This window comes from Idiotropiscis lumnitzeri, chromosome 11 (genome assembly GCF_059441095.1).
Source record: "Idiotropiscis lumnitzeri isolate Australia: NSW breed Sydney's pygmy pipehorse chromosome 11, RoL_Ilum_1.0, whole genome shotgun sequence".
NCBI lineage: Eukaryota > Metazoa > Chordata > Actinopteri > Syngnathiformes > Syngnathidae > Idiotropiscis > Idiotropiscis lumnitzeri.
Genome location: NC_142401.1, coordinates 10,243,070 through 10,270,260, shown reverse-complemented (window position 1 = coordinate 10,270,260; position 27,191 = coordinate 10,243,070). Strand labels below are relative to the sequence as shown.

Below are 27,191 nucleotides of genomic sequence, written 5' to 3'. Positions count from 1 at the left end.
CCAGGCGCCCAATCGCGGCGCGTAAACTGAAACTTGTTGTTGTTGGCATAAACTAGCAGCTAACGTGCTAGCCTTATTTTTCTCCTTTTAAGAGTTAACTGTGGCTTCTTAAGAAGTACCGTATCACTCTTGACAAATATTCGGAAGTCGTCGCTACATAAACGACCGGGTAACCAGGCGCCCAATCGCGGCGCGTAAACTGAAACTTGTTGTTGTTGGCATAAACTAGCAGCTAACGTGCTAGCCTTATTTTTCTCCTTTTAAGAGTTAACTGTGGCTTCTTAAGAAGTACCGTATCACTCTTGACAAATATTCGGAAGTCGTCGCTACATAAACGTGACGTCCCGGAACAGCGAAAGATGACTTCTGCACTGGTAAGAGAGTTTATAATACTCGCATTACAGGCAGGTGTGGAAGTCGTGTCTGTCATAAGTAGCAACTGACGTGTAACGGACGACACGAAGTAACGTTAAAATTTGCGAGCTGTGTACGTGATCATAGTACTCTTATATTTCTTGATGCACGTGTTGATTTGGGGAGGAGTATTTAGATTTAATGTTTGTTCTTTTTCGATTCCTTTATTTTTTTTAATATTTCGAGTCATGAGACAAGCCAAAGTACGCGTGGCGGAAGTACGTCATGAACAGTCATCCAGTGCCGTTTACTGTAATATTGTACAGGAGGTATTGTGTTCAAATTTAAACAGAAAAAATATTTAGATGTTGCGTGTAATAAACACATTGTGTTTTAGAATAATAGATGCATAATAATACGACATATTTCTATTTTAAAATGGGTGGGATAGTGAACGTTTGTGGTCAAAATGTAGCGTGCATTAAGTACCACTTCGTTTATGTTCAAAGGATGAATTGGATTCCAGTTTTTCTTTGAGGTCCTCTTCCAACTGTCTTTTTTTTTCAATATTTCAGTACAAGCTGGGTTCCGACTCTTTGCCAGCATGCAGCAGGCCTTGCATTCTTGAAAAACCTTATAATATAAGATAATCGAATAGAATAGAATAGAAAATAAAATATAATACAGGGCGACATGGTGGAAGACTGGTTAGCACGATGGCCTCACAGTACAGAGGTGCAGGGTTTGATTCCAGCTCCGGCCTTGCTGTGTGGAGTTTGCATGTTCTCCCCGTGTCTGCGTGGGTTTTTCTGGGTACTCCGGTTTCCTCCAACATCCCAAACACATGCGTGGCAGGTTGATTGGACACTCTAAATTGCCCCTATAGGTAAGAGTGTGAGCGTGGATTGTTGTTTGTCTATGTGTACCCTACGATTGGCTGGCAACCAGTTGGGGTGTACCCTGCCTGCAGCCGGAAGACTGCTGGGATAGGCTCCAGCACCATCGCGACCCTTGTGAGGAAATAGGTTTTAAAAAAAAATATATATATATAATCTTGAAATATCTATTTAACAATGAAAAATACGACTAACATTATTACCGACTGTCAACACTGAATATTGCATTTTTGTCCTGAACTGAGTGGTTTTGCTTTTAGTGAGACATTTTAGTGAGACAACTGGGCTTGTGCTTCACTGAGCTTTGTCATTCTTAGTGGTAGGGAGGCAATTGCTGTGCTCAAACTATTTTTTTTACATTGATGGTGCTTTTTAAATAGATTTTGAAATCCTGCGTATCCTCAGAAGTGCCTTCACATACCTCTAGGTGTTCACTTACATCCGTTTGCAAAAAACACTGACCTATTACATGTGTAATTTTGCAACAGTAATGCAGTATTGGCACAATCTGTTCAAAGTGTGAAGTAATATCATTGAAAGTTTAATGTAATGATGAAATATCAAGTTTTATGAATCATGTGTTTAATGATGCAAAATGGAGGTTTGTCTGAAACATTTATATTCTTCGTACATGTGAGCTTTTACTGTAACTTCTGGTTGAATATTTTTTTCTGCCTGCACTGGCTGGGCCTGTAATAATGCTGAAACCATATATTGTAAATGTTTAATCATGAGTGTTGTAATGGTACACCACAATTTCGGCTTGGTACGTACCTTGGTTTTAAGTTCACATTGGGCGATGTAATGAAACAAAATGTTAAGCCAAGTGCTTATCTTTTTGCTTCAACATGGACTGAATATTAAGCTTAAATCTTTTCTTTGTAGGAAGATTCATTATAAATGGCCTTTTTAGGTTTTGAAAGATGCAGACAATTGCAAATGTAAGGTTTTGAATGGCATGGATAAATATACATGCTACAATAACATTCGAAAAATGCACTCATTATTGCTTTGGCAAAATTTTTGCATAACCTGGGAGAGGCTGCTTTTTTTTTTTTTTTTTTTTAAACATTTCTAAATATAGGTTTGTTAGCCAGAAGCTGAGCTCAAGTGTGTTTATGGATTTGCCACATGGCTAAAATGTGAGGCAGTTAACCCCAGTAAGTGCCACACATTGTAGTACATAATCCATGCATTTGGGGTGTTAGCATTTTTATGGCTTTTGTTAGTTGAACTGATGGTCAAGGACACGCTTTGAAGTTTTCGGGGACACTTAAAGACGTGGAATGTAATGATGTGGAATCTCTGTCAAATTTCCGGTATTTTTCTCGTGTGAAAATAAGATTCGGATTTTGTAAATATTTATAGTAATTTAATGAAAATGTATCACATTCAAGCCTCAATATAAACATTTTTTTCATCAAAAATAGACATCCGTACAAAACATTGCAATATTGAAAACCTGCCATTAAAACTGATTTCTAAGTAGAACTCTATATAGGTTTTAAATATTTTATTGATCAGTTCTTTGACTTAAGAACAAAATAATGACTGTTCAGCTCAATATTACCCGTTTAATAACTTTGTTCAACGCGTTCGAAAGTTCATAGTTCAAAATGTCTCATATGAGAAAAAAAAAAAGAAGATGCAGCTCATTTTAGTGTCAACTCTCGACGCCGTATTTGTCAAAGTGTCTCATGATGATGCCGAGCTCCAGCTCCACGGTGCCCATAGCCGCCGTGTGCAGCCTGTATCTGTCCGCCCCGCTGTAGATGAGATCGGGGCTCCTTAGCTGCGGCCCCCCGCCGACAAACATCCGCGATAACTCCTCTTGCCAGGAGCCGCGAGGCCTCCACGTACAGCAGCTGACTCGATGATGTCCCGGGCTGGAGGGGACGTGGCAGTAGCCGTACCCGAACAACTCACACCGACCGAACGAGTCCTGGTGCCACACCTGGAGGTGGATCTTGGGCCAACCTTGGACTCCCTTGGTGGCGTAATGCAAATCAATGGGATGGCACCAGTACGCCATGTCTCCCGTCTGGGGGGTGTCCACTTGAGTTTGACCCTGCTTCAAGCCGGAGAGGAGACGCCACCCTCCGCCCGTGTGAACCCCCCATTTGCAAAAGAGACTGTTCCGAGGGAAGCCCGTGGCCCCGACAAGATGACCTATGATGTGCAGCTCGGCCATGCCACGAAAAATTCACTCTGGCGTGGCAAAACAAGTCTTTATGTCCCCTTCGCACGCGTGCAAGCGTCACGGGCTTTCGTCTCCAAGACGACACTGTTCGTTATTTGTACGCTCGTTGCACCGCGTTTTGCATGTCAGACGGTCTAAAAAGCGCCGCTTGCATTGGAATGCATGACCCGATCGTTAGCTTTCTGTCAAGGCTCCGTACAATAACCGCGCAATGCTGCGATGGATGCATAAAGCTGGGTCGAAAAGACAAACATCAGGGACTGATAAATGTGAAGGAGCGACGACTTCGTCTTCTTCTTCTTCGCCGCTTGAAAGCAAATCCAATCGGAACAGCGCCGTCATGCGGGTATAAGGCTGACAATGATAAACTACATTAGGCACAGATTTTTTTATTTCTTGGGGGGTGAGGGGGGGGGTGACAGATTCAGTGACGGGATTTGTGAGCGAGCATGTGTGTAGGTACATTTAAATCAATGTAGATCAAGGATGGGCATTTTTTTATGCATACAAGCAAAGTCTGCGCTGTATGTATTAAGGGACAATACCCAAAACCAACAACAAAGAGTTTGGATTAGGGCTGTGTTTTAAATGATATCTCAGTTTTGATTTTCTTAGCCCGATATTGTTTCATAAAACCATATATCGAGTTAATAACATTTTAATAACATTAGTAACATTTTAATAACATATTTTTCCTCATAAATTTACATGACTTCACGGCAAAAAAAAGCTTAACAAGAAACTAACATTCAATGCAAGAACTAATTTCTAATTATTTTTAAAAAAAATCAACTCAGTCAAAATTTTCATGTTATTGAGGAGTTGAGGTGCTGTGATAGCGCTGCTTATCATTCAAAATTCATCCACAATTAAAAAACATTAGGCCTTCTCATGTTGTTATTGTACAATCCAGTGTCAGCGCAAATGAGACATGTCTGCCATCTAGTGGTAATTGGCATTCTTACTACTTAAACCTGCGTAATTGCAGTTCGGCACCCGCAGGTTTACATCCATACATATTTTTTTGTCTTCTTTTAAATATGAGATTAATCATGGGGCCACTCAAATTTGTGCCCCACAGGTTGAAAGTTTCCCGTCCCAGATGTGGACGATGAGAGTTAAAAAAAAAAAAAATTCTAATGCAAATTGTAATAATAGTGATAATAATAATATCAAGCACAATGGTAATTATACCTTTTGTATTATAAACAGCATAGCATAAATGAACAATTAATTATTTGTCTCTGTTCTCCGCGCATGTATATTGTGCAAAATTCAAATTGTGGCCACATACAGTGGTACACTATTGTATTGCAAACATTATTATTATTATATTATTATTATTATTATTATTATTATTATTATTATTACTTTTGTTTTTGTCGGACAGACAAGTTTATCATGTCTCCCTATTCATATAGCCTGATCCGACACTTGAGCGTAATTTCAAGGGTCACAAGGACGCCGTGACGAGCGTGGACTTCAGCTGCAACTTGAAACAGATTGGTAACTGCTCTATCAATCAAATTTGACTTGTGTTTTGTGACAATTGCTTACTTAACCTCAATCTCGCCTTGCATCATCATCCTCCAGCCACAAGCTCCACGGACTGCAGCGTGATGATTTGGAACATGAAACCTCAGAGGCGTGCATATCGTTTTGAAGGGCATGAAGACTCCGTCACCTCCATCGAGTTTTCTCCCTCTGGACACCTGGTGGCCTCCTGCTCCAAGGACAAGACTGTGCGCCTTTGGGTGCCCAACATGTATGTTTTTTTTTCTTCCAAGTTACAAAATTACTTATTTTATTTCCTCCATGTGTGTTTTTTATTTAAATAACTGTGGAGTTTAAATCAAATGATTGTTGTACCACACCCGCCACCTAAGTAGTGTTTTACCGGTAGTATTGTAACTAATAAAACCATTTGATGCTTTTGTTATTGTTTGTGGGTTTTCCAGGAAGGCTCAGTCAACCGTATTCAAGGCTCATACGGCCACCGTGCGTAGTGTGAATTTTTCCGGGGACGGTCAAGCTCTGATCACGGCGTCCGATGACAAGACGGTCAAGGTGTGGGCAGTCCATCGGCAGAAGTTCCTGTTCTCCCTCAACCAGCATATCAACTGGGTCCGCTGTGCCAGGTGTGAAACGTTTTACGAACCCAAATATACCTGCAACCTCATTACTACATATATGCATTTCTTGCAGGTTTTCGCCAGACAGCCGCTTGATCATTTCCTCGAGTGATGACAAAACCATTAAGCTGTGGGACAAGAACAGCAGGGAATGTATTCATTCTTTTTACGAACATGCAGGGTGAGCACTTTTTTTTTTGTGTGTGGGGGGGGGGGGTGGCAATGCAAAGGTGTCTTCATTAATTTCATTTTTCTTTCCTCTATGCTCAAGTTATGCAAATCATGTGGATTTCCATCCCAGTGGAACATGCATCGCTGCAGCCAGTACTGACAATTCTGTCAAAGTGTGGGACATTCGATCCCTCAAGATGCTGCAACATTACCAAGGTAGAGAGAGAGAGATCAATATTATTTGACATAATTACAGTCAACTGTGTGTTATCTCGTTGTCATTACGTGAAATGTTGAGGGGAGAATTTTGTCTATCTGCCGTTCTGTTGTTTTCCTGAGCCTCCTGTTAATGGATTTCATCTGCAAGCGCTAATAATGGATAATGACACCGGTGTGTATCAGACTTCCTTGTCCCCGCCTCCGCTTCATTATTTTGGTTGTGTTCACAAGTTCCCAGACTGTTTAAGTGTCTTAATTAAATTCTAATTTATTCAGGATGTTGTGATGCTATTATGTGGATGTACTGTGTTGTAAATCAGATATAGGGCAACCTGCAAAGTCACAACCAAGACACCTTTCAAGAAACTTTTTCCCCCCTCTCATGCTTAGGAAAGTTGCTCCGGGCATCATCAGTAATACAATTGATGAAAAATAATTGACCATACATATAGAAAGTCTACAACCCCGTTCAAGTTTGAACAGGGGTGTGTAGACTTTGTAGCAAAATAGCTACCGGTAATTGAAGGAAACAGAGAAGCTAACAGCAGTCTTCAAATGTTGATCAATTTTACTTTATTATATTATTTTGTATGTGTGTGTGTGTGTGTGTGTGTGTTAACTTTAAACTCGTACGACTTAGGCATGGTAAAAAGGTCTTTAAAAATGTGGCCAGTGCGTACAGTTGAAGACCGCAATCAGCACACTGCACGCACTACCATCTTTTGGCCAACAGAGGGCGCCGGTAGTTCACGTAAAACCTGCATTGCTCATTTTGTCTGAGTCAAGAATCCAATTACTGCATGCCGACATGAATCAAAGGTGATTATGAGAGGTCCCCACAGGCTAGAGCAATTGACATAATCTTTTGTGTGAATGTAAACATGATGTTGAGCTTTCTTTAAGGCACTGTGTGAGCACAGCAGTGGCAAAAAATATCGAGGTGGTACATATAAATTGGCGGAAATGCAAAAAAACACGAGTGATTTTGCTGCAATCGATCATGTACGGAATTGCTATGAATTATGCAGGTAGGTTAATTATGTACAAAAGGCCTCTGTGCTTCATGTGGCGCTCAGCTGCCTGCCCAATACAGCTGTATTTAAGTCTAAGAAAAGTTTTACAATGCAGTATGTTTAAATGCAGAAAAATATTATATATGCTACTTTTCTATTTATATGTGTGTGTGTGTTCTGTCTAGTCCACAATGGCGTCGTGAACAGTTTGTCTTTTCATCCATCTGGTAATTTCCTCCTCACCGCATCCAACGATTCCACAACCAAGATACTGGACCTCGTGGAGGGAAAACTGTTGTTCACACTACATGGGCACCAGGTACAAACGCACACTCATACGCATCTATGTTTCTTTTTTTATTCCCTGGGCTAATCTTGCGTTTGCATTATTAGCTCAGGCCTGCGGGCTAATCCTTGGAGGCTCCGTGGTGCCCGTGTGCACCAAATTGTTGTTCTAAGCATCGCTCTCTACTCTGGATGACACCTTCCTGCATGTTTTTTTTCCTTGAAGTGTGTATACAGTATGTTCATTTACTTTTTTCCGCCACATTTACTTTTTCCGCCACATTTGTATATGTGTTTACAGTTTATTTTAGTGCTTGCCAGGCAAGCAGCCCACTCATAATGACTCATCTCCGAAACAGGACTGTGTTTCTTCCTCTGTTCGTGTGGATCCTCTCCTCCTCCTCCTCCTTTTCATCTTCCTTCTCTTTGTTTCGGCGCCTTCCTTTTGTCCAACGTCAACTCTACTCTATCTGTCTGTTCTCACAGCTTTGATATTCTCATTTTAGACCCAACTGGACTGGCAGGCCAAACATCCAGTGGAAGCTTATCGATCGAACACATTTTTGTGTCCTCTGTGTGATGTCTTTATACCTCATACTTTATTCCAGTCCACTCTTTGTACTGATTTAAAAAAAAAAAAAAAAAAAAACACATCGCCTTTTTCACACCTCTGAAGTTGTCATCTCTCGCACACCACTCCATTTGTCTCATTGTTCTTTTTGGCTCAGCACTGACTCCAATCGGCTAGAGCTAGGAGCTCTCGCAGCACAGTACAACCTCTTTAGAGTTGAACTTCTTTTTACACTTAAATGGCAGTTGAGAAGACTCCACATACCACAATTAATAAACACAGCAGCAAGTTGGCCTGGTCTCTGCAAATTAGCCACGCAGTCGACTCTTCCGTGCGTGCATCTTCTCTCCAGCCTGCACAGTACAATATGACTAAGTCAACAATAATAAGGAAAAAAAAAATGAAACAACAGAATGCACAGAGGCTTGCATTGTCTCTCTCCTGATAATTTTGTCCCTCGCTAGATTAGACTGACCGTTGAAAACATTTTCTTTAAACGTTATATGGTGGAGACAGTGTGACCCTGGAATGGATTTATTCAATTTGCGTTGTGCCTTTTGGGCAAATTATTTCAAATCAGAAGTCGGCCAGTGACCTGACAAGGATTTCAACGACGCTGCATAGAGGTTTCACTGTTATTCGCCTCGCCCATCAGTATGGGTGCGAAGGTTAAAGTGACGGCTTCCAGAGCACCCCTTTTGATGGTACTTCCACAGGTTGAGTGCGAAACGGACCTCAGATTTCATTTGTATGCTGCACTTAAGTGTCAGAACACACAGATGAGGTCAACTATGGTCCTGCCAGTGGGTTCATTGCTACATAAAGAAAAGGAAGAAAATGGTGGGAAGCAAACCTCATGAACAATGTCAAATTTGTTCCTGAAATTCTATATCATGAGTGGTGCTGGTTTTTTTTAGGATGAAAGGTAAAATTGTGTTCAGGCATGGGGTGGAGGAATGTGCGAGTGTCCGTTGAGGTAATGAGCTGAAGAATGCACATTTAATTGAGAGTCTCCCCCTCCGAAAAAGTACAGTAATGTGTGTTTGTCTAGCCGTGGCAAGTGCCAGCCTGGCAGCAGGCATTAGTCAGAGCAGAAACAGAACATACTGTCTGTCATGTCGTCGCGTTGCCATAGTGACACTGTCTGCTTCGCTCAGGTGCTCCTGGGAAAGCATTCCTCACACAAATCGGCCTGTCTGGGTGCAAGCCGCGCATAGGACGCGGCTCCTTTTTTTTTTGGTATTTCCATTCGCCTCATGCGTCTTTTGGTTCCATTGCTTTGTCCTGACACCCCCCCAGGTGATCATTGCTAGCTGGCTCTGACCAGAGTTTGACCCCTGCCCACCCGCGGCTCTGCTTTCTTTATTGGTTTCCCCGTACCCCCATGCAGTTTTGGTAGTTAGCAGAGGAGTCGTCAGGTGAGACAAAGGTACAATGTGATCTCGTCTCTGTGGCTCCACAGGGTCCAGTAAATTGTGTGGCCTTTTCCAGAACGGGAGAGTACTTCGCCTCTGGAGGTTCTGATGAACAGGTGATAAGTTAAACTCTTCTCGCCTGTTAAGCTGCATTTTATAGCAAAGCAATCTCCTGAAAACCATTCATGTGCATGACAATTTTACACCAACCTGCAGGTGATGGTGTGGAAGAGCAACTTTGATGAGACCAGTGACACAGCGAGGGTGCAGCAGTCCACCTGTTCCACGCACCAGGTGCCATATTCAATATTCTAAAGGCGAAAATTTAAGATACCGTCGTACTAAGGCTGGGCAGTATGGACTTTCACAAAAATCAGATTTCCCACTCATTGATTTTTTTTCCACTTTGCTTATAGAAAATGCAAAAGACAATGGCATTATACAAAACCAGTGTTGCTTTCAACTTCCAAAGAAATCCCATCTTTTAATTTACTGAAGAACTGAAAAAGTGTAAAATGTTCTCTCTTGTAAAACCACATAAAAGAACATGATGCTTACTAAATTAACAATTTAAATGTTCACTATTCAACATAGTGAGTCATCAAAATATACTGTATTTGTGGCTCGGATGCACATACCTCGGGACAAAAGTTTCCACAATGTTTTTGCTTTTGCGATGTATACAATACAATACAACTTTTCATCACAACAGCTGCAGCTGTAACAAAGCACTTAACTAAATTAGCAGTGAATGGCCACCACGCCTTCCACCAGCCGCCTCCCTTGACTTTTTGACAGCAATTAAATTCATGAGTTGCTTTTTTGAAAAATTGCAAGTCGCTTTCTTGGCAACAGTGGTCTGCAATTTTTGATTATTAATTTCAGAATAGAAGCAGGTTCTCATTCGGGATTTTTATATTGTGGGTTTTGTTTTTGCTTTTTTAGGTTCTTGTTTTATGACTGCTCATTCTGTATGAATTTCAATCAATCAAAAACCAATAACCTATTTTAAGCTTGCTCGTATCTGCTCCCTGCCATGTTCAATGTCAGCACTGCGTGTCAGTGAGGATACGCTTTGAAGTATGCGACACGCATTTTTGTCTCTGAAGCCTTTTCCCACTAAATTGGTCCACTATCGATTATAAACAAAATTAGCCTTACAAATGAACTTGAAATAATTGATCAAATTGATTAATCGGCCAGCCCTACCGTTCAGAATAATGAATGTCACATTTTAATCTGTTTATTGCTTACACTTAATTCTGAAATGTTATCAAAGAGAGGCATCCCTACAATTTTCTTTCCCCAAAAATTACATCCATCCATCCATATCTAACCTTCTTATCCTCACAAGGGTTGCGCTGGAGCCTATCCCAGCTGTCTTCGGGCAGTAGGAAGGGTACACCCTCTACATATGTGTCTATATCTGATTTACATATTAATTTTTTTATTATTTTTTTATTTTTGTTACACGGGTTTATGTTACGTTTAAATATTCAATAAATCAATCCATATGCAGCAAAATATTCACGTACAATATAAATAGTATTCTTACATATTAACAACATAATCTCACAGGTTCACATACAGGTTCATGCAAATATTTACAGCTCGTTTAAAAATAAACACGTGGCACCCACATGCTACAGATGCCCCTGTGTTTAGTGTTTTCGTGCTGCCTTTCCCCCTCCAAGCATATTGCACCTTTGAAGTCTGGTATATTTCACGTCCATACCTCTCACGCAAGGCGACCAATATCTATCTCATCCTGCACCTTCACTTTGATGTGAAATACTTTCATCCCCATTTCCTGACTTCATCAAGTGATTTGCATATTAATCTAATCTCTGTTTATATTATGATAGCATTTTTTTAATGCAATATTCATATAGACACTCGCTTGTGTAAGCCTCAAGTAATGACAATGAAGCACCTGAAATACTTTTATTAGACCTTGGCTAAGGCCAATATATGACAAAATGCACTCACAGTTTGCTTAAAATAAAATTTATGTTTTAAGTTGGTTTGCTTTCAACCAAGGTTAATGCAAAACTTCATTTTTTTTGTGTTTGTGTAATGTTGCAATTGCAATGACAAAAAAAGAAAATAACCTTCCAAAATGTTCTCCAACATGTTCATTTGACATTTCTATTGTGTGGCTACCACCCCAATCATCAATAAATGCCATGGTCAATTATGCTGAAAATATCCAGACTCAAAAAGACTTTCAAGCCATTTATGTGCGTGTCTAGTTTACATCCGAGATGCAGTACAACATCGTTAATTCTATTTAAAAAAAAAAAAGAGTAATTTTTTAGTTGCACAAACGTGTCTTTTTGCCTGTGGCATTGATTGCACACATTTTCTGTTGCAGATGTGTGTGATTACTGCCAGAATGTAACTAGCTGTGGTATTAAACAAAGCGTGCAGAGGAAATGATATCAAGAGCACTCTGTATCTTTAGCACAATATTCGTCCATCTATTTTCTATAGAACTTGTCTTCATTAGTCAGGGTTGAACTGGAACTTATCCCATCTGACATTGGGCCAGAGGCAGGGTAGACCCGAGCTAAGATTCAACCCTACAACTTCTCAACTGAGGCAGAGGTCTTAAAGGAGATTTTTTTCCCCCCAAATTTAAAATGTATTTATGTCTTGCTGAAATATGCCAGTTTGAGGGTAGTTGTACTGTTCCATGAAAATGAGCCACTTCTTACCCTGCCGTATCGCTTTTGTTACCATGACAACTAGGGGCGGAGTTTGGGGCTAAGAAGAAAAAATCGAACGCAAACTGCACATGCGAGTCCCCATAACTAAAAAAATGTGAAGGCGCGACCTCTTCACCAAGCTGTGAACACAGATGTGTGTATGTGGCGCAAGCAGATAAATGTTCGCCAAACGCAAATATACGAAAATTCTGCAAAATTTTGAACAGCTTGCTCACAGACACATTTTTGAAAATAGACAGCTTACAAATATTGTACTCGGTTGTGTAATTTTACACGTGGGTGGGCAGGCACTTGAGAGACTGTTTAGACACGCAATTAAAAAGCCAATTTTCCCGAATATGTCCCTTAACAATTGCAAATTCATAAGTCCCTTTTACTCTTCCACCGCCTTTTTCCTGTGTTAATGTTCTGTATAAACCACAAACACACCGACTGGGGAGAGGAAACTTTTTCAACTTGAAGGGGTCGTAGCAAATTCGTGTTAAAATTTATTTATTTATTGCTGAATTAATATATATTATTTAAATTAGTAATATGTATTTTGTAAACAACGCAAAATGAAATTAATGATGTTTAGAGGTAGTAGGGGTGTGCTAAAAAAATCAAAACGGGAATATTTCCTTGCCCCTTCACAATACACAAATCTATACGGAAGCATCAAAACCTATACTACACATTCATTCATAAAGTTTCGCGGCGTGTCTCTGAAAGCTGCTTCTTGCTGTGCAATGTGCACACATTTCGACCGGACATGACACGGGAAGCGCTACTATCAGTCGAAGAAGAAAACATATTTGCTATATGATTTGAGTATACACATGACTGTTTTCTTAAAATATTATCTAAAGGAAATTGTGTGTCGTTAAACAAATGTATCGTGACCCCTGCATCGTAATATGCATGGTGTCATGAGGTTATTGGCAATACCCAGCCCTAATTTTTAGATGTTCGTTTTGATATAATTTAAAGGTCTCATATCAATCTAAATGTTCTCAACTCCCTACAGATACATGTGGCAGCTCAAATTGTTCATTTTTTTTGTCATCAAACACCTCTACTGATAGCAGCCCGGTAGTAGTGCACACCATTTTTCCTCAATTCATCAATAATAAACTCCACAGATTTTGCAAGGTTCTTAACAAGCAAATTAATTGATTACTATGTTCATTTCTAATTATGATTAACGAAATGAACCTACACCAGTGAAAGCATTCTGTCATTGCGTTTCGATGCACAGTTGTTATGGAAATGAATCTAATCACAGTAAATTACGATAAGCACTTCTCAATATTTCCACTCCCAAGTTGACATTTAGAGTTGATCGTAGATTGGAAGATCTTTTTTTAACAGATTATGCACTCTCTCAAAGCAAATAATGGACAGACTATTTTCTGAAAAAGGTCGTAGGGTTTTGCGGCTATTAGTTCTCTTTAAATATTAAAATGCTTAGTCAAATATCGCTTTCACGCAAAAAAGGGGAAGGTGGTTGCAGAGAGGGGAAGATACCCCAGAGAAGGTTTTAGATTTCAATCATTTCAACCTGCCGCAGTCTTACTTACATCAACAAGGACGAAGCCAAGGTCCCCGCTTGCACAACACTCAGCACCCTACTTTCTTCTTGCCCGTATCGATCGCCTACCGACCAGAGTCACACACAATGATCGATCTTTATACTTTCTCATACCCGGGATCGGTCATCTGCTTCAACAAGTGCATACACGTGCAGAAAAGCAAGCGAGCATCTATTTACTGACATTTTGCCTTGCAACTTTACTAGCTTTCATTATTTGGATTGAATTGACTCATGGAGGGGAAATGCGAGCTCAGAACCAGAAGGAGAATTTTTATTATCCTCAATCGTTTGATATTGAAAATAATGTTGGGCTTAGCAATGGTCGCTAAAGGGCGTTGAGGATGTTAGCAAAAGGTCAATTGCCTGAAATTGTATTCATGACTGCCAGTGGGCAAACCTGCGGTTCTAAAGTTAATCAGACCTGTTGAAGAAACTCAATAGAATCACCCGTCATTTGCATGAAATGATGTTTCGCATCAGGAATGCCATCCCATTAGGCTTGAATTAAAACGATAAAATTCATTGGAACATTCCATAAATCATCAGTTTAAGACTGAAGAACCAAGCGTTTTGCTCAGGGAAATACATGCATGTATGCAACATAGTTATTTATACTACATGCCTGCACGCAGATATTACGTTTTAATTAAGGTTCATTCTGGGCTTTCATTCATCTTTTTTTTTTCCACAATTGTCACCTACGGATTGCAACGTTGGTATCGATGCCAAGTGACGCACCAGGAAAGTGCCACCTTCCTATCTTTGCTTTTTATGTATTATTTATCCATTCAGAATTCATTATTTATAGCGCCTCTTTCATCTGCCACGTGTGTGTGTCGCCTGAGAGGAAAGGGAAGAAGTGAAAAAATGTCACCCTCTTGCTTAAACAGTCTGTTAGAAATGGATTTGGAATGCTTCATGCATTTGGGTGTAAACAACCAACAAGAAGAGTTGTTCTAATAACGAACGGGAGGTAAATCTTCCTCGCTTAGCGGTGCTTTGAAGTGAAGTGGGATAATGCAGTGAATAGAATGAATTCGTGAACGTGTTCAACCACTCGAATGAACTCAAGACAGCTCATCAAAATCAGATCCTGTTTTTCTAAGCAATGTGTATACATTGTATGATTTCCCTGCAAAGAGGATTTTCAAACTACATTGGCACCACTGAAGGAGGACCTAAATGAAAAGTTTTTTTTCCCGCCAAAAATTGTTGGATGCGGGCACAAGTCCAAACGCTGTATTCTGATTAATATTTTTGTGGAATAAGAATTCAACAAATCGAGCTATCCATTTTCAACCCTCTCATGTGACTGACATTTTGACCAGTGCTGCCGTCTGCTGTTGATTGAAATTGACGTCACCTGACGGCTCACCTGTTTTCTGGGTTTGTTCATGTGTGCAAGCCCATTGGCAGTTGTGATGTCAAGAGCGGTATTGGCCAAAATGGCTCATTGAATAAATGGAGCTTCTTAATTCGTATCCCTCAAATGCAGTAATCTTCAATTCATTCTGTCGCTTTTGAAGCATAACCAAGTTTTGGAAGATCCTTCCCAGCTATGCTCCGCATCCACTCACAGCCAAGTCCAGCCTTCGGTTACAATTAATTTAATCAAGAGATGGACCAATGAGTGCAATGCATGGCGGGAAAGGCCGCTCACTGTTGCAGCTTCCCCCCTCGGAATCAAATCCACAGGGAATACCAAAGTAGCTCATTTGATATGCTGATCTGTTTATGTGCTCGGATGCGAGGTTGCACGATGCTGTGCCAGTCATGGGCACGCCACCAGAAACACGGAGGCCTGTTTGTTGGACACAATAAATCAGCTTTAAAATGAGCTCTTGCCCAGCCGAAAAACCGTGAAGACCGTGAATGTGTGTGATTTTTTTTTTCAGTGCTCAACACAGCTGAGCAAGTCTTTGCTGCTGTGGGAAAATATGAGTGTGTGCGTGTGTGTGAGCGCCATCCATAGCTGACAGGCAGATCAGCTCTCTCTTATCACATCCGCCCTAATCTCCCCCGCCTCCCCCCTTGTCTCTAGCTTCACATCTGGGTCTTTCTCCCGCTCACGTGTACAGGCAGACGAGCTGCACGCTCGCAACAGGCTTCCCTTCACAGCTCAACACGCACACACACATGCACGCCGCACTGCGCGGCTTTAGGATGTGGAGGGACAGAGAAGACTCCCAAAGCATCTTGAACTTCTTTTCCCTCTTCGCCATTGTTTTAATAGGGCTGCCACACAGTGCATGCATATAACTGCAATGTTGACTCTTTTGAAGTTGCTGAAATTAAATCCCTCAGTTGCTGTTCGTGATGTGAGGTCTAAAATCTTCACATTTAAAAGATGATATAATGTAGCGTAGACTGAAGCGATGACTGGCTTTCTGTGCAGATGGTGCTGTGGAGTCCTATGCAAGAACGACTTCAGTAAAAAAAAAAAATGCTGAGTGGTCGGATGTATGCAACAGTTGTGCACGGGGAAAAACCTTGACATACATAAGACATCACTGAGCGATTGTTCTAAACAAGCAGAACTAACGTCACTCCCTGAGAAAGGGAAAAGCATATTCCCTGGCACAGTAGAGTGTTTGAGTCCAAGACTCAATGAGAAATTGTATATGGAGGAGATAGATAGATGATGGTATGGTGGTGACTGTCAGAAGCTGTCTCGGATGAGAGGTGAAATATCCTTTAAGACAAGCAGAAGAGTCCAGTTGCAATCGATTCGATGCCCTGAGAAGAAATTTGGGTTTCTTTAGCGTGGGGACAACCTGCAGCTGTGGTAACGGGAATTTTGGGGTTGGGCCGCCCATTGGCGGTGTTGTATGGAAGGTTGTATGGGATCAAATGCTGCTCATTGTTCTATTTAGAAGAAACCGGTGTGGCTAGGAGTGCTGGACAATGGTTTCTCGTAACAAAAATGCCCCTTTTAGTTGATTATTTTGTTTCATTTGTTCAGACAAACGGAGGTTCATTTTTACAACTGTGTGTAAAGGTATTCCGCAAAGTCAATTGAATTCCGGACTTGTGACGGTTTTGAGGCTTTTTTTTTTTTATTATTCTGTATCTTTGTACGAAAGATGTTTTATATTCCACTATTTTCAAGAGGACTTTTTTTAAGATCCCGAAGTAGACGGCAGTTGCACATCGGAACTGGTAGAGGTTAAAAATGAACCTCTGTTTGTCTGAACAAATGAAAAAATCAACTAATCGACATGAAGAAAACAAGATTAATTTCATGACTCTATACCAGAAAGTGATGCCACCTGGTTGGGATTGGATCATCAAGAGGACTTTTTTTTAATTTAAATGAAGACGGCAGTTGCACGTCGAAACTAGCAGAGGTAAAAATGAACCTCAGTTTGCCCATTTGGTGTTCCAGTCTCATTCGATTATTAGAATGGGAATTTAGCTGAATAGCCCTTTGGTACTGGCGAGCATTCTTGCTTTTCTTCTTTTTTATTTTTTTTTTTGTACATGTCTTGGAACATGTGTAACTTATAATGGTAGTTCGAGCTGGGTGAAAGCATGCCAATGAGGCAGGCTGCATGACTTCAGAGCTTTGGCACCTCAATAAAATGCCCCTGCGAATGTTATGACTAACACCTGGGTTGGAAAGAGCCTCATAGCGTTGAAGAAATGTTCACGTTTCAGCATCCTTTTGTGTCAAGTTGTAAAAGCAGCCGTGCGCTTGTGTCCCAGCTTGTGTCCGTCTCCTCTCGTAAAAAATGTTCGCCTCTTGTGTGTCAGTATTTGTCTGCGCTTGTGTCGTTTGTAGTGCAGCATGCAAGGTCCATTGATGGATGGCTGCTTTCAAATCAAAGTTTCATTTGGGCCTCAGGAAATTTTCCACTGTTGGTTTTCCACTCCAGGTGATTCATTAGTAGGGGTGGTTACTATGTGTGCTGAGTTGGTGTGCACATACAGTTTGTGTTTACATTTGAGCACGTCAGGGTTTTGCCTGACTGTGTGTGTAAGGCGACTGTAGTACAAAACATGTATAAATGTCACATAAAGATGTTGAGAAGTGCTTCATTGTTTGAAATATTTCTGTCTGGAATGCAAAATCCAAACGATTACACAAAATTGGTTTGTTTTTTGGCTTTTTTTTAGCTCAAAGTGAAAGAGCATTTCAATGTTTAAAGTCACACGTAAGAAAAATCAGTGTTGAAAAATATAGAAGAAAATGTCCGACTCGGATGAAGGCGATATAAACCGAATACAGATGTGAAATCTGGAGGAGCGGGGGAATGAAAAACAACGGAATGGCCATAAATCAGAATGTCGCACGCTCTACTGTTGCTTAATGCATATGATAATGTGAATCATATGCCAAAGCCTTCGTGTTCACCGGATAATAACAGATTGTACACTCGTGAGGCATAATGGACCAAAATGTTGGGCTGCACTTTTCACGGTCATCATGTAAACATCACTGAGGGAACTTGAGGACATGTTCATCCTTCAGTGGCGTTATAAGGATATGTAGATTTCATACGGGTGTGTTTTACGTAAGCTGTTTTGGTTGTCCTGCGGTGACCCCTTGTAAGCAATGAAGCAGCTGTTGTAATGCAGTACAAATTAAGGATGCACAGACAACACTTTTTTTCCCAACTTTTTTCAAGTACAAGTACAATGTAATGACATTACATCTTAACTGCATGTTTTTCTATCAGTCTTGCCATATGTAAGCTGTAATAGAAGGATTTTACAGTCATGTGGCACCACTTGACTTGGCCAGAGCTTTTATGTCAGGCGTGTAAAGTGGTATCGGTTTGTAGTATCGGAGCATTTTTCAAGTCCAAGTACTACAGATTGGTATCAAGCATTCCAAATACAATGCTTAAGTCTCCGAAAGTGAATCTAGTATTGTGGACCCACGCAGAGATAGGTTCAGAGCTGGATCTCAAATAGCAAAGATCTGTGGATAATTTGCGGCCATTGAAATGCATTGGCGGGCATGAGGGGAATTAAACACAAAACGAAGGTTATTTTAGTTAAGGAAAACTAATGAAAAAACTAAAATTGAACAAACATTTTCGTTCAGGAAATTAGATAAAAATGAAAATGTGATTAAAAAATGAAATCTCAATGAAATTACATTTTATGTTTACAAAACTAAATATATTTTTGTTTTTTTGGCATTTAATTTACGTACTACTTTTTTGGGGGGTTTATATCCATCCTTCCATTATCCAAGCCGCTTATCCTCCCTCACGGGGGTCGCGGATATATATAAAAATATATACATACAGTCAATGCTTATCATGGTCTTTTTTTAATCTTGCACATGTGAAACACTTATGAAAAAAAAACGAAAACTTTTTACTTAAAAAAAATCAATAAAAACTAAAACTAATAAAAAAAACTAACAAAGGTGCTCTGAAAACTAACTAAATTTAAAAAATAAAACTATAATGACCCTGCACAAAACAAAAAAAAGTTGTGGAAAGTGTGAAAGTGACATACTTTGTAATCCCTTATACTTTCTGTAAACTTTTTTTTTTAATTTTTGTCTACACATTCAGTTTTTTGATCCTTTGAGGCCAGCACAGATTTATGCTCCTTTTTGGTTTACTCCCAATTCTGGGGAAAATAAGCCTGTCACTCCCAATGTATAGTTTGAAAATACATGTTCGAGCATGCTCTCTGTGTTTAAGACAATTATTTTGTTTGGTGTGGAAAGTAGTAATTTGCCACCCACTCAGAACAGCAGACTCATGACTTAGCCCTGCACATGCATTTTAGAATGTACTGACGTTTCCTGTTAGGGTTATGGCAGAAATATCATGTTTAGAATTTGGAGTCAGAGTTTGGCTTGTATATTATGCTTTAAACTTAAGGTTTGGCAAATTTAGCATTTTAAGCTTGGGTTAAGGGTTTAAGATATGGCTTTGCCTAGCACGATAGTGATCTTGTTTGTTTCCTGTGATTTTAGACCCAGGAACCAACCCAAACAGCTGCCAAAATAGGCCGTCGTCACAATGGAGCCATGCATCCCAACACCCACAAGAGTTCAAGCACCAGTTCCACCTCCACCCACGCAAAGGTCCGCAGCCCGGCTCAGCCCTCGCACCAAGTGCCCCATGCCTTGGAGGAAAGCATGACCCATGGTCTAACCAGCACACTTGAACACATTATGGGTCAACTGGATATTCTCACGCAGGTAGGTGGACGTCCAGCTCGTCTTTGGTAGCATGCGGCGCCCCACCCACTCGTACAGTAGAGAACAAAAGCTTCCTTTTACTTCTCAACGTATAGGCCAGAAGTGGTTTCAGCAACATGGACATGCAAATGATTGCACAACTACGTCTGTGGTGCTTGGCACGGCATCCTACTGGTTGATTAATCACATTTCATTCAGCAAACATTACCACCCAATAAGCTGTGTTCAGTATGAATTTGGTTGTAATCTTCTGTTTTTATTATGTGTTTTATCCATGTTTGATTCATGAATTCTGGATTCTCAGTTGGTAGTTCTCAGGAGGTATTATAATATTTTGTATCTGACTACTTTAGAAATCTTTATTCTTCTCAACGGGGCATTCCACTTATGTTACCACGTAGCTCTGCCAATATTTCCGAAGACACTTTTAAAGAGGCGGAATTCTTTGAATTGTGGTGAGAAAGTAATCATAAAACAAATAGGTTGGAAGTCTGGCTATTTTGCATACCATATATGGTGGTGCTTGGGTTGGGGTGGCAAGCTCCAGAAATAGAGCGTCAAATAAATGGAGTGTCTACAAATACCAAGCTGGGTGTTGTTGAATGAGGACATGTCGCAGCGGAATATTTGCAGTCAACCATATGGATGGTCCTGTGTAGAAACCTGCATGGGATTCTGTAAAAAAAAAATAAAAAATGGAGTGAATAGCTCAGTGAGGCAGGCTGCAACACGCTTTGTCCCCCCCTTTCACATTTCACCACTAATACATGTTTCCTTCAAGCCTGAAAGCTGAACACCTACAATGACAACAGGAATGTCTGACACAATGACCAGTCACGGAATGCACTCTGACCTTTTTCTGTCATCACATGTCAACTCTAGAGGAGAGCTTTGGCCTCCCTGGATAGCCTTCTTCGCCACAATTTTTCTTTACGGCTTTACAAGAGGACAGCCTTGCTTTCATATATTCCAAATGTGAGCATGTTGTAACACTCATGCTGTTAGGAAAGCATGAATAACTACCGATACATACTTTTCTTGCTTCACCATTCAGCTCTTTGGAACTCTCTCCATCGAGGAATCTGACGGTAGCGAATGAATTATTCAGCATACGACAGAAGCTTCCATAGACACACTTTGCTGTCTTTGCTGTTTTTCACTTGTCCACCCACCACCCCACCGGGTTGTCAGTTGCCCCCCCCCTACCCCTCCACGAAATCCCATATGTATTTAACTACTATGTATCACCCCATGCATAGTCTATTTCACTCAAGTCAGAATACTTTATGAATGTCTCTAATAAGCAGTGCTGGGAAGTTAAACTGAAACATGTTCCAATACATTCCAGAGGTGTAACAGGAGAGTAACCCAATTTCTATGATTTAAGAGTTGGATTTCCTGTTTTTGAAGGAGCCACTCAACTATTAGTGTTGTGATCAGCCCCTGATTTGTGCATCTTTATTTAGGCTGACAGTTTCATAATACGTCACGCTAACGTCATTGGTTAGATTGATGACTTTTTAAATGGTATTCGCACTCACACTAGCTAAAGTTCTTTTTATTAAATGAGCTCCAGATTGCTTAGTATATATGAAAACCAGCCTATACATAGGAATTCTCTTTCACATTGCTTTGTAAATACACTTTAGACGTCTCTAAGGCTTAGCTAAATGTCCTCGAGCTGCGCTAACATCCGATGTCAGCATGTTAACGATTTAGTGCTGGGGTGTCCATTTCCAGTCCTCGAGGGCCCCTATCCAAAACACCTGATTCAAATGATCAGGATTGTTATTGGGTTTCTGACGAGCTTGCTGATCATTTCAATCAGGTGTGTGGGAATAGAGAGACATCTAAAACAGGCTGGACACAAAACGGTTGAAACTAAACCCCAAGAAGTGTTTGCGTTCTTAACTCTTTATTTCTCACTTTTCTACTGAAGCAGTTCAGCATCAACACCTGTCTGTCTTGTGGGTCAGACATAGAGTGGGCCGTACCCAAGCGATGAGACGTTGCACGTAAAGCTGAAGGCGATGGGGAGTATAATGCATTCAAGAGTGAAAAGAAAAACTGCTCGCTCTATTTTAGGGGCATAAAGATTTGGTTCCTCTCCTAAATGAAAGCTATGGACCAGTATCATGTTGCTGCAGCCTGGGGTCACGTGCACAATCGCACACACCACTCACACAAACAACATTAGTAAGGCTGAGGACTGAGGGGCCATATCAGGTTGGTAAGATAAACAGGGTATTATTGATCGAGAGAACAGGGACTAGGAGAAAGACGTACACGCCTTTACCCTGCTTGGATGGATTGAATAACAGGAGATGCCTCATCTGATGACCCCGAAAGAAAACGCCCATCGCCCACACATACCCCCGCTTCTGAAGACTAAGAATGCAGGCAGAAGTGTTCTCATAATTTATTTGGCGGTACTTTATTGGTGTCTTTGTTGTTTTCAAACATAAAAAAAACATCGAAAAATGACGGGCCATCTCTCAGTTGTCTACATATAATAAGTAAAATGCTTAAAGGGGAAGTCAACCCGAAAACATTTTTTGCAAATATACGCCTTCACTAGTTGAAACTTGGCATTCTAATTAATATCGCATTTGAGGTAATATGACTTAAGCAGTAAAATAGACCCATTTTTAGTCATCTCAAGAGGCGGCCATTTTGCCACTTGCTGTAAACTGAAAATGACATCACAGTTGCTCAGGTAACAGACCAATCATGCCATACCTGTTTTCTCAAGATGAACAATGATTGGTCGTTATCTGAAGCCTTAGTAACTGATGAGTAAGTGATAAATCGGTCACCCACTTATATGACTACAAATGGTCGCATTTTGCTGCTTAACTCATATTCCGCAAACACAATATTAATCAGAATGCCATGTTTCGTCTGGTGGGCCTGCATAGAAAATATTTTTTTACAGATATTTTTTTGGGGTTGACTTCCCCTTTAAATATCATACAAGTGTTACCAGAAATTCCAATACTATATTATGCTAAAACTAGGCACTCTCTTAACCGTAATTTCTAATAAGGGGGACTAATAAACGTCACTAATCTATTTTTTAAACAGTTTTGCAGAAGTCGAAGATAAACTTCACTACTACTATAATGTCAACGTTAACACATGGCAGCACTTTTGGCCGTCTTGTCTTTGGAAATATATTTATACTTTGATCGACGGTCTGTGCTATCTGTGCGAGATATCACAGTAGCCCAGAACTGTTAGGACTCCGCTGGAATTCTAATGTTCTGCCAACTGTCTCAAAATTTTTGATTTGTGCTATTGGAAGGAATAACAAAGCGGGGGGGTTGTCCGTGAAGTCTCCAAATTCATGTTTTTAGTTAAACCGAAGACTCTCCAAAACCTCACTTCAGCCTTAGTCACTGGAGCTTCACTCAGATCCAATCGCAAAATACAGGCTACATTTTCATTTTTATTCCATAGATCTCAATTTGGCCAGCTTCTTTCGGTAGTAAAAGAGGCCTTAGGCCCCCCCACAAGTCTGACAATAGCTTCATGGAAAAGCTCTGTTGAATATCAAATAAAAAAAGAAAATCACTGCACAAGTATCTGATTATTATCAGGTCCCACAATATCACGATATTCATTCAGTGTAGGGCAGTTTCATAACACGTAATTACTTTTGCTAACATGTTCCCTTTCCCTCGTGTGGAGTAATATTTTATTTAATTTTTATCTAAGGCGAGGCTCCCCTTAACTTATTTTGTTCAGTATTGAGGGCACGTCATTTTTTCTATGCAACACGTTACCTAAAATGATTCACCACGTAACTGCTTCTTTAAGAACTACATCAACAAATGAGATTTAATTCTAGCATTTTAATACTTGACCAAGAACATAATTGATCCACTGCCATCTTTTATTAGACCCACAGAATATTGCGTTTTATGACAGTGTCAAAGAAAGAATTGACTCTCTACTTACAACCTGTTTCATTCAGTGGATCATTTTTTGGTGAAAATTTTAATCATGTCATGTTAAGCAAAACGGTGACATTGACGCTACTTTAATTTTTTTGCTTTGTGACAATTTAAATTTAAAACAACAAAAACCAGACCGGCAAAGGGATTTTGATTATTTTGTTTACAGATATACAGATGGAAATGGCTCACATGAACTGCATTATCTTTTCTCATGACGCATACGCTGTCATATCATATATACAGACTTGTCCGACTTCCTACATGTTGGCACTTTCCCTTCTTCATATCCGACGTGACGAGCAGAAAATCGCCCCCTAACCTTTGTCTTCCACACAAAAGCTGTGCTGCCGCCATCGACAGTTGTTCCTCTTTTCAGTTGTTTACATGCTTGATATTCAGAGACAGACAGGCATCTTTTCCAATGAATTCACTGAGAGTATTTCATTAGTTTCACAGTCGTCACTTTCGACCCACCACCTAAACGAGGGAGGGTTCATTAACTTCCGCCGCAACTGGATTTGCCTCCGAGCTAACTGGGTAAGAAAGCATTTGCTTGTAAAACAGAAATTCTCCGTTCAATGAATCACATGACCAAAACATATCACCTATGGTCGCTGGGCTCAGTCTGCATCTTGGGCGCACGAGACGTATCCCAACGTAAATCTTTACCAGTTTCTCAGTCGAGTAAAGTAGACGATGAACAACTTTAAATTGTACAAGGCCATGTCTCAAGCACATTGAGGAGCTACGTATATGCTTCAAGATGACATGCTATAATTCATCTGAAAGAATTGTACCTGGATCTTCGTCCAGCTCCTAAAAGATTTTAAGGAATAAATACTTTCTTGCAGATAATCCTGCAAACAAGGTCTTTTGTTTGACGCGTTCAACAAGCGCCTTTGAAACAAGTCGACGTGTTCCTGACCGGCTGTATCCAAAGTCGTGAGCTTCCTTGCCGCACTGTGTTTGTCACCAGGCAACACAGGGGACACATTCACAATCATGTTACTGTTGTCAGCCTCCTTGAGATGATCATTTTTTTTTTCTTTCTTTTTTTATTTTTTTTATTTGCAGAACCGTCGTCGTATAAGTGCTGCCTGAATGATTTGTGATCATTATTACACCGCCCGGCTTTGCAATGGGACACCATTGTTCTCTTGTCTTGAATGTCTTCAGGCACTACTCAAAATTCAAATAACAAATCAATCAGTCAGGGAGGAAAACAAAGAAAATCAAATGAAACCAAGGCAAAATAACAGCCGTCTACCCTTTTTTGCTGCAGTCACAAATAATCTGATCAAGCAAACGGCTGAGCCTTGAACTTGCCAGACCACTGGCACACCAGCAACATGTGCTTGGTTTATTAGAGAACGCCTGGACGCTTTCTAGTCTGTTATTTACTTTAGTTGCACTGAATTGAATTGAAAGCATTTGACAGGTGAGATGTGCACAAGCCTGATATGCAAACATGGTGGAACTCATCTTTTATTTTAGAGCTCAGGTCTCCAAATATAGTGGAACAGCCTATTCATATGGTTCACATCACAATTTCAACTAATCACGACCCCTTTTCAGCCACTCAGTTGCATTTTTTTGTGCTCTTTCTATGAAAAGCTAAGATGGCACTAACGCCCTGGCTAATAGGAATGTAGTAATTGGTGTCAACAAAGTATTTGGAAGTGATAAAGCTCGACTGCGAGACAAATCTTTGTATGTTGGAGAGAGGTTTAACCTGGGTTGTTAGTGGAAGAGTCTTTGCCACTTGGGCATTTGCATGCACATTGGTTAATTTTTTTTTTATCAAATAAAATGGATGTAATTTATTTTTGGTAAGATAAGTTTGAAAATGTTATTGTAATATATAAATTATTTATAATGGTAATTGGACAAATTTAGGGTTTGGAACAGGGCTCAGTCTCTGTTGTGCGTTTATTTGACATTTATTTAGCATTGTTTCGTTTCATTTTCTAGACGTTAGCTTCTGCTTTGCACCTATGACCGTCAGAATTTCTAAATGTTACTTGAACAAATAAAGTAAATGAATTGCTTTGAAATAAGAACAACTTGAATTGTATTTCCAGTGTCGTATGCTGATTACACCGATCCATATTGCATATTCTCCATTGTCTTGTGGCAGGCAGAAACAGACTTTTTCCCAAGCAATATTTGTTTCACACTCACGACAGCTCAAAAGTACACAAACTGCCTCATTCACACTCACACAATTGCGGCCATTATTTGTCCATCACTGTCACGCTGGCGCTGCACGTCCTTTTCTAACATGTCTCCTCTGTCCTCTCCATCCCCTTCTTTCCCGCTTTGTCTCGCTTTCCTTCATCATCATCATCATCATCATCCTCCTCTTTGTCCGTCCAGACGGTGTCCATCTTGGAACAGCGGCTGACGCTGACAGAAGACAAGCTGAAGGAGTGTTTACAGAACCAGGTGGCATCTCAGGCGCAAACGTTTCCAGACGAGGCAAGCTGGACGTCGGCCGCCCCGTACTGAGTCTCGCCGCTTGCCGATCCAACTCACGGAGACGCGGCAGAGACAAATGTTATAGAGGTGGTTGCTTGAAACGTTGCAGAGAGCGCGTTTATTGTTCTGCTGATGTGTTTGCAGTAGGCGACGTTTTCTTACTTGTCTATGCGAAGCGGGTCTGTTTTTTTAGCTGTTTGTTTTGGGCAAACTTGGACGGAATGGCAACTGCAAGCTGCACTTCATCTAAACACAAATATCATGGTTGTTACCCCATTCACTTTTCTTTTTTATTATTTTTCAAGTGACATAAATTAAGAAGACTGATTGGATGTCACTCTTCATTGTTGAGTGATTATGTCCCAGGTTGCTATGCCACTTTTTAGTTCCCCACTGCATTTCGCCACGATAAGTCATAGATTTTTTTTTTCTCATTTTAAAAGTTTCCAAGTATTTTAAACAAGATGTCTGTGACATGCATATTCGACTTTAGACCTATTGCCCATCTGGTATACTTGTGGGTCGTGGTGAGTCCGACTTTTGTTACCATGACGACTTGCAAGAGCAGACCCCCATAAAGACAATAATTTTTTTTTTTTTTTATTTGTCGGGGTAGGCTTTCATACACCACAATGTGTGTATGTAACTATTTGTACTGCACATGAGCCATTAGTACAAAAATATTATTGGTTTCAATATATACTCTTTAAGTGCATGTTAATCTCGAGGTGCTTTTTGTACATTTGTACGTGCTTTCTTAACTTCGACTATGTGACTTTTACTGTTGTATCCGGACCATCTTGTTATTTATTTATTTTTTTTTAATTTTTCTTTTTTTTTTATTCCCTCTCCAATTGAAATTAAAGAGACTCCAGATGCTCTTTCATAACTGTACAAGTCCATTTGTTGTCATTGCTTCTGCCTGGGCAATGATGTCATCAGAAGTCACGCTTTTAAGCGGACCATTTCCTCCACCAACTGGTCCCCGGAGCCGAAGCGGTTGTCCAACACATCGTGACTTTCTTTT

At 40.4% G+C, this 27,191-nt stretch overlaps 2 protein-coding genes across 4 annotated transcripts; one reads left to right on the top strand and one right to left on the bottom strand.

Annotated features, from left to right (window-relative positions):
- The first annotated feature begins 215 nt into the window (after window positions 1–215).
- Window positions 216–26,945, top strand: LOC148327313 (uncharacterized). Of its 3 annotated transcripts, none has more exons than XM_088308973.1 (11): window positions 216–374; window positions 4,872–4,956; window positions 5,044–5,215; window positions 5,409–5,588; window positions 5,656–5,763; window positions 5,854–5,969; window positions 7,171–7,304; window positions 9,304–9,372; window positions 9,473–9,550; window positions 19,500–19,727; window positions 26,063–26,945. In XM_088308973.1, the coding sequence occupies exons 1-11, from the start codon at window positions 360–362 to the stop codon at window positions 26,192–26,194; spliced, it is 1,317 nt and encodes a 438-aa protein (XP_088165099.1). In that variant the 5' UTR covers window positions 216–359; the 3' UTR covers window positions 26,195–26,945. The 3 variants fall into 3 exon arrangements, with proteins under 3 accessions (XP_088165099.1, XP_088165100.1, XP_088165101.1); XM_088308974.1 differs by lacking the exon at window positions 26,063–26,945 and adding an exon at window positions 19,823–20,199; XM_088308975.1 differs by lacking the exon at window positions 216–374 and adding an exon at window positions 3,662–3,796.
- LOC148327314 (B9 domain-containing protein 2) lies at window positions 2,644–3,748 on the bottom strand. The gene has a single exon (XM_088308976.1). The coding sequence runs from the start codon at window positions 3,439–3,441 to the stop codon at window positions 2,914–2,916; it is 528 nt and encodes a 175-aa protein (XP_088165102.1). The 5' UTR covers window positions 3,442–3,748; the 3' UTR covers window positions 2,644–2,913.
- Window positions 26,946–27,191: the final 246 nt, after the last annotated feature.

What these genes read in the sequence shown, in the direction of transcription:
- LOC148327314 (XM_088308976.1), bottom strand. Translation starts at nt 3,441, where the DNA reads ATGGCCGAGCTGCACATCATAGGTCATCTTGTCGGGGCCACGGGCTTC.
- LOC148327313 (XM_088308975.1), top strand. Translation starts at nt 3,662, where the DNA reads ATGCTGCGATGGATGCATAAAGCTGGGTCGAAAAGACAAACATCAGGG. An exon ending in TCTTTTTACGAACATGCAGG is followed by an intron (nt 5,764 to 5,853) that starts GTGAGCACTTTT and finishes TCTATGCTCAAG; the next exon opens with TTATGCAAATCATGTGGATT. An exon ending in TCACACTACATGGGCACCAG is followed by an intron (nt 7,305 to 9,303) that starts GTACAAACGCAC and finishes GTGGCTCCACAG; the next exon opens with GGTCCAGTAAATTGTGTGGC.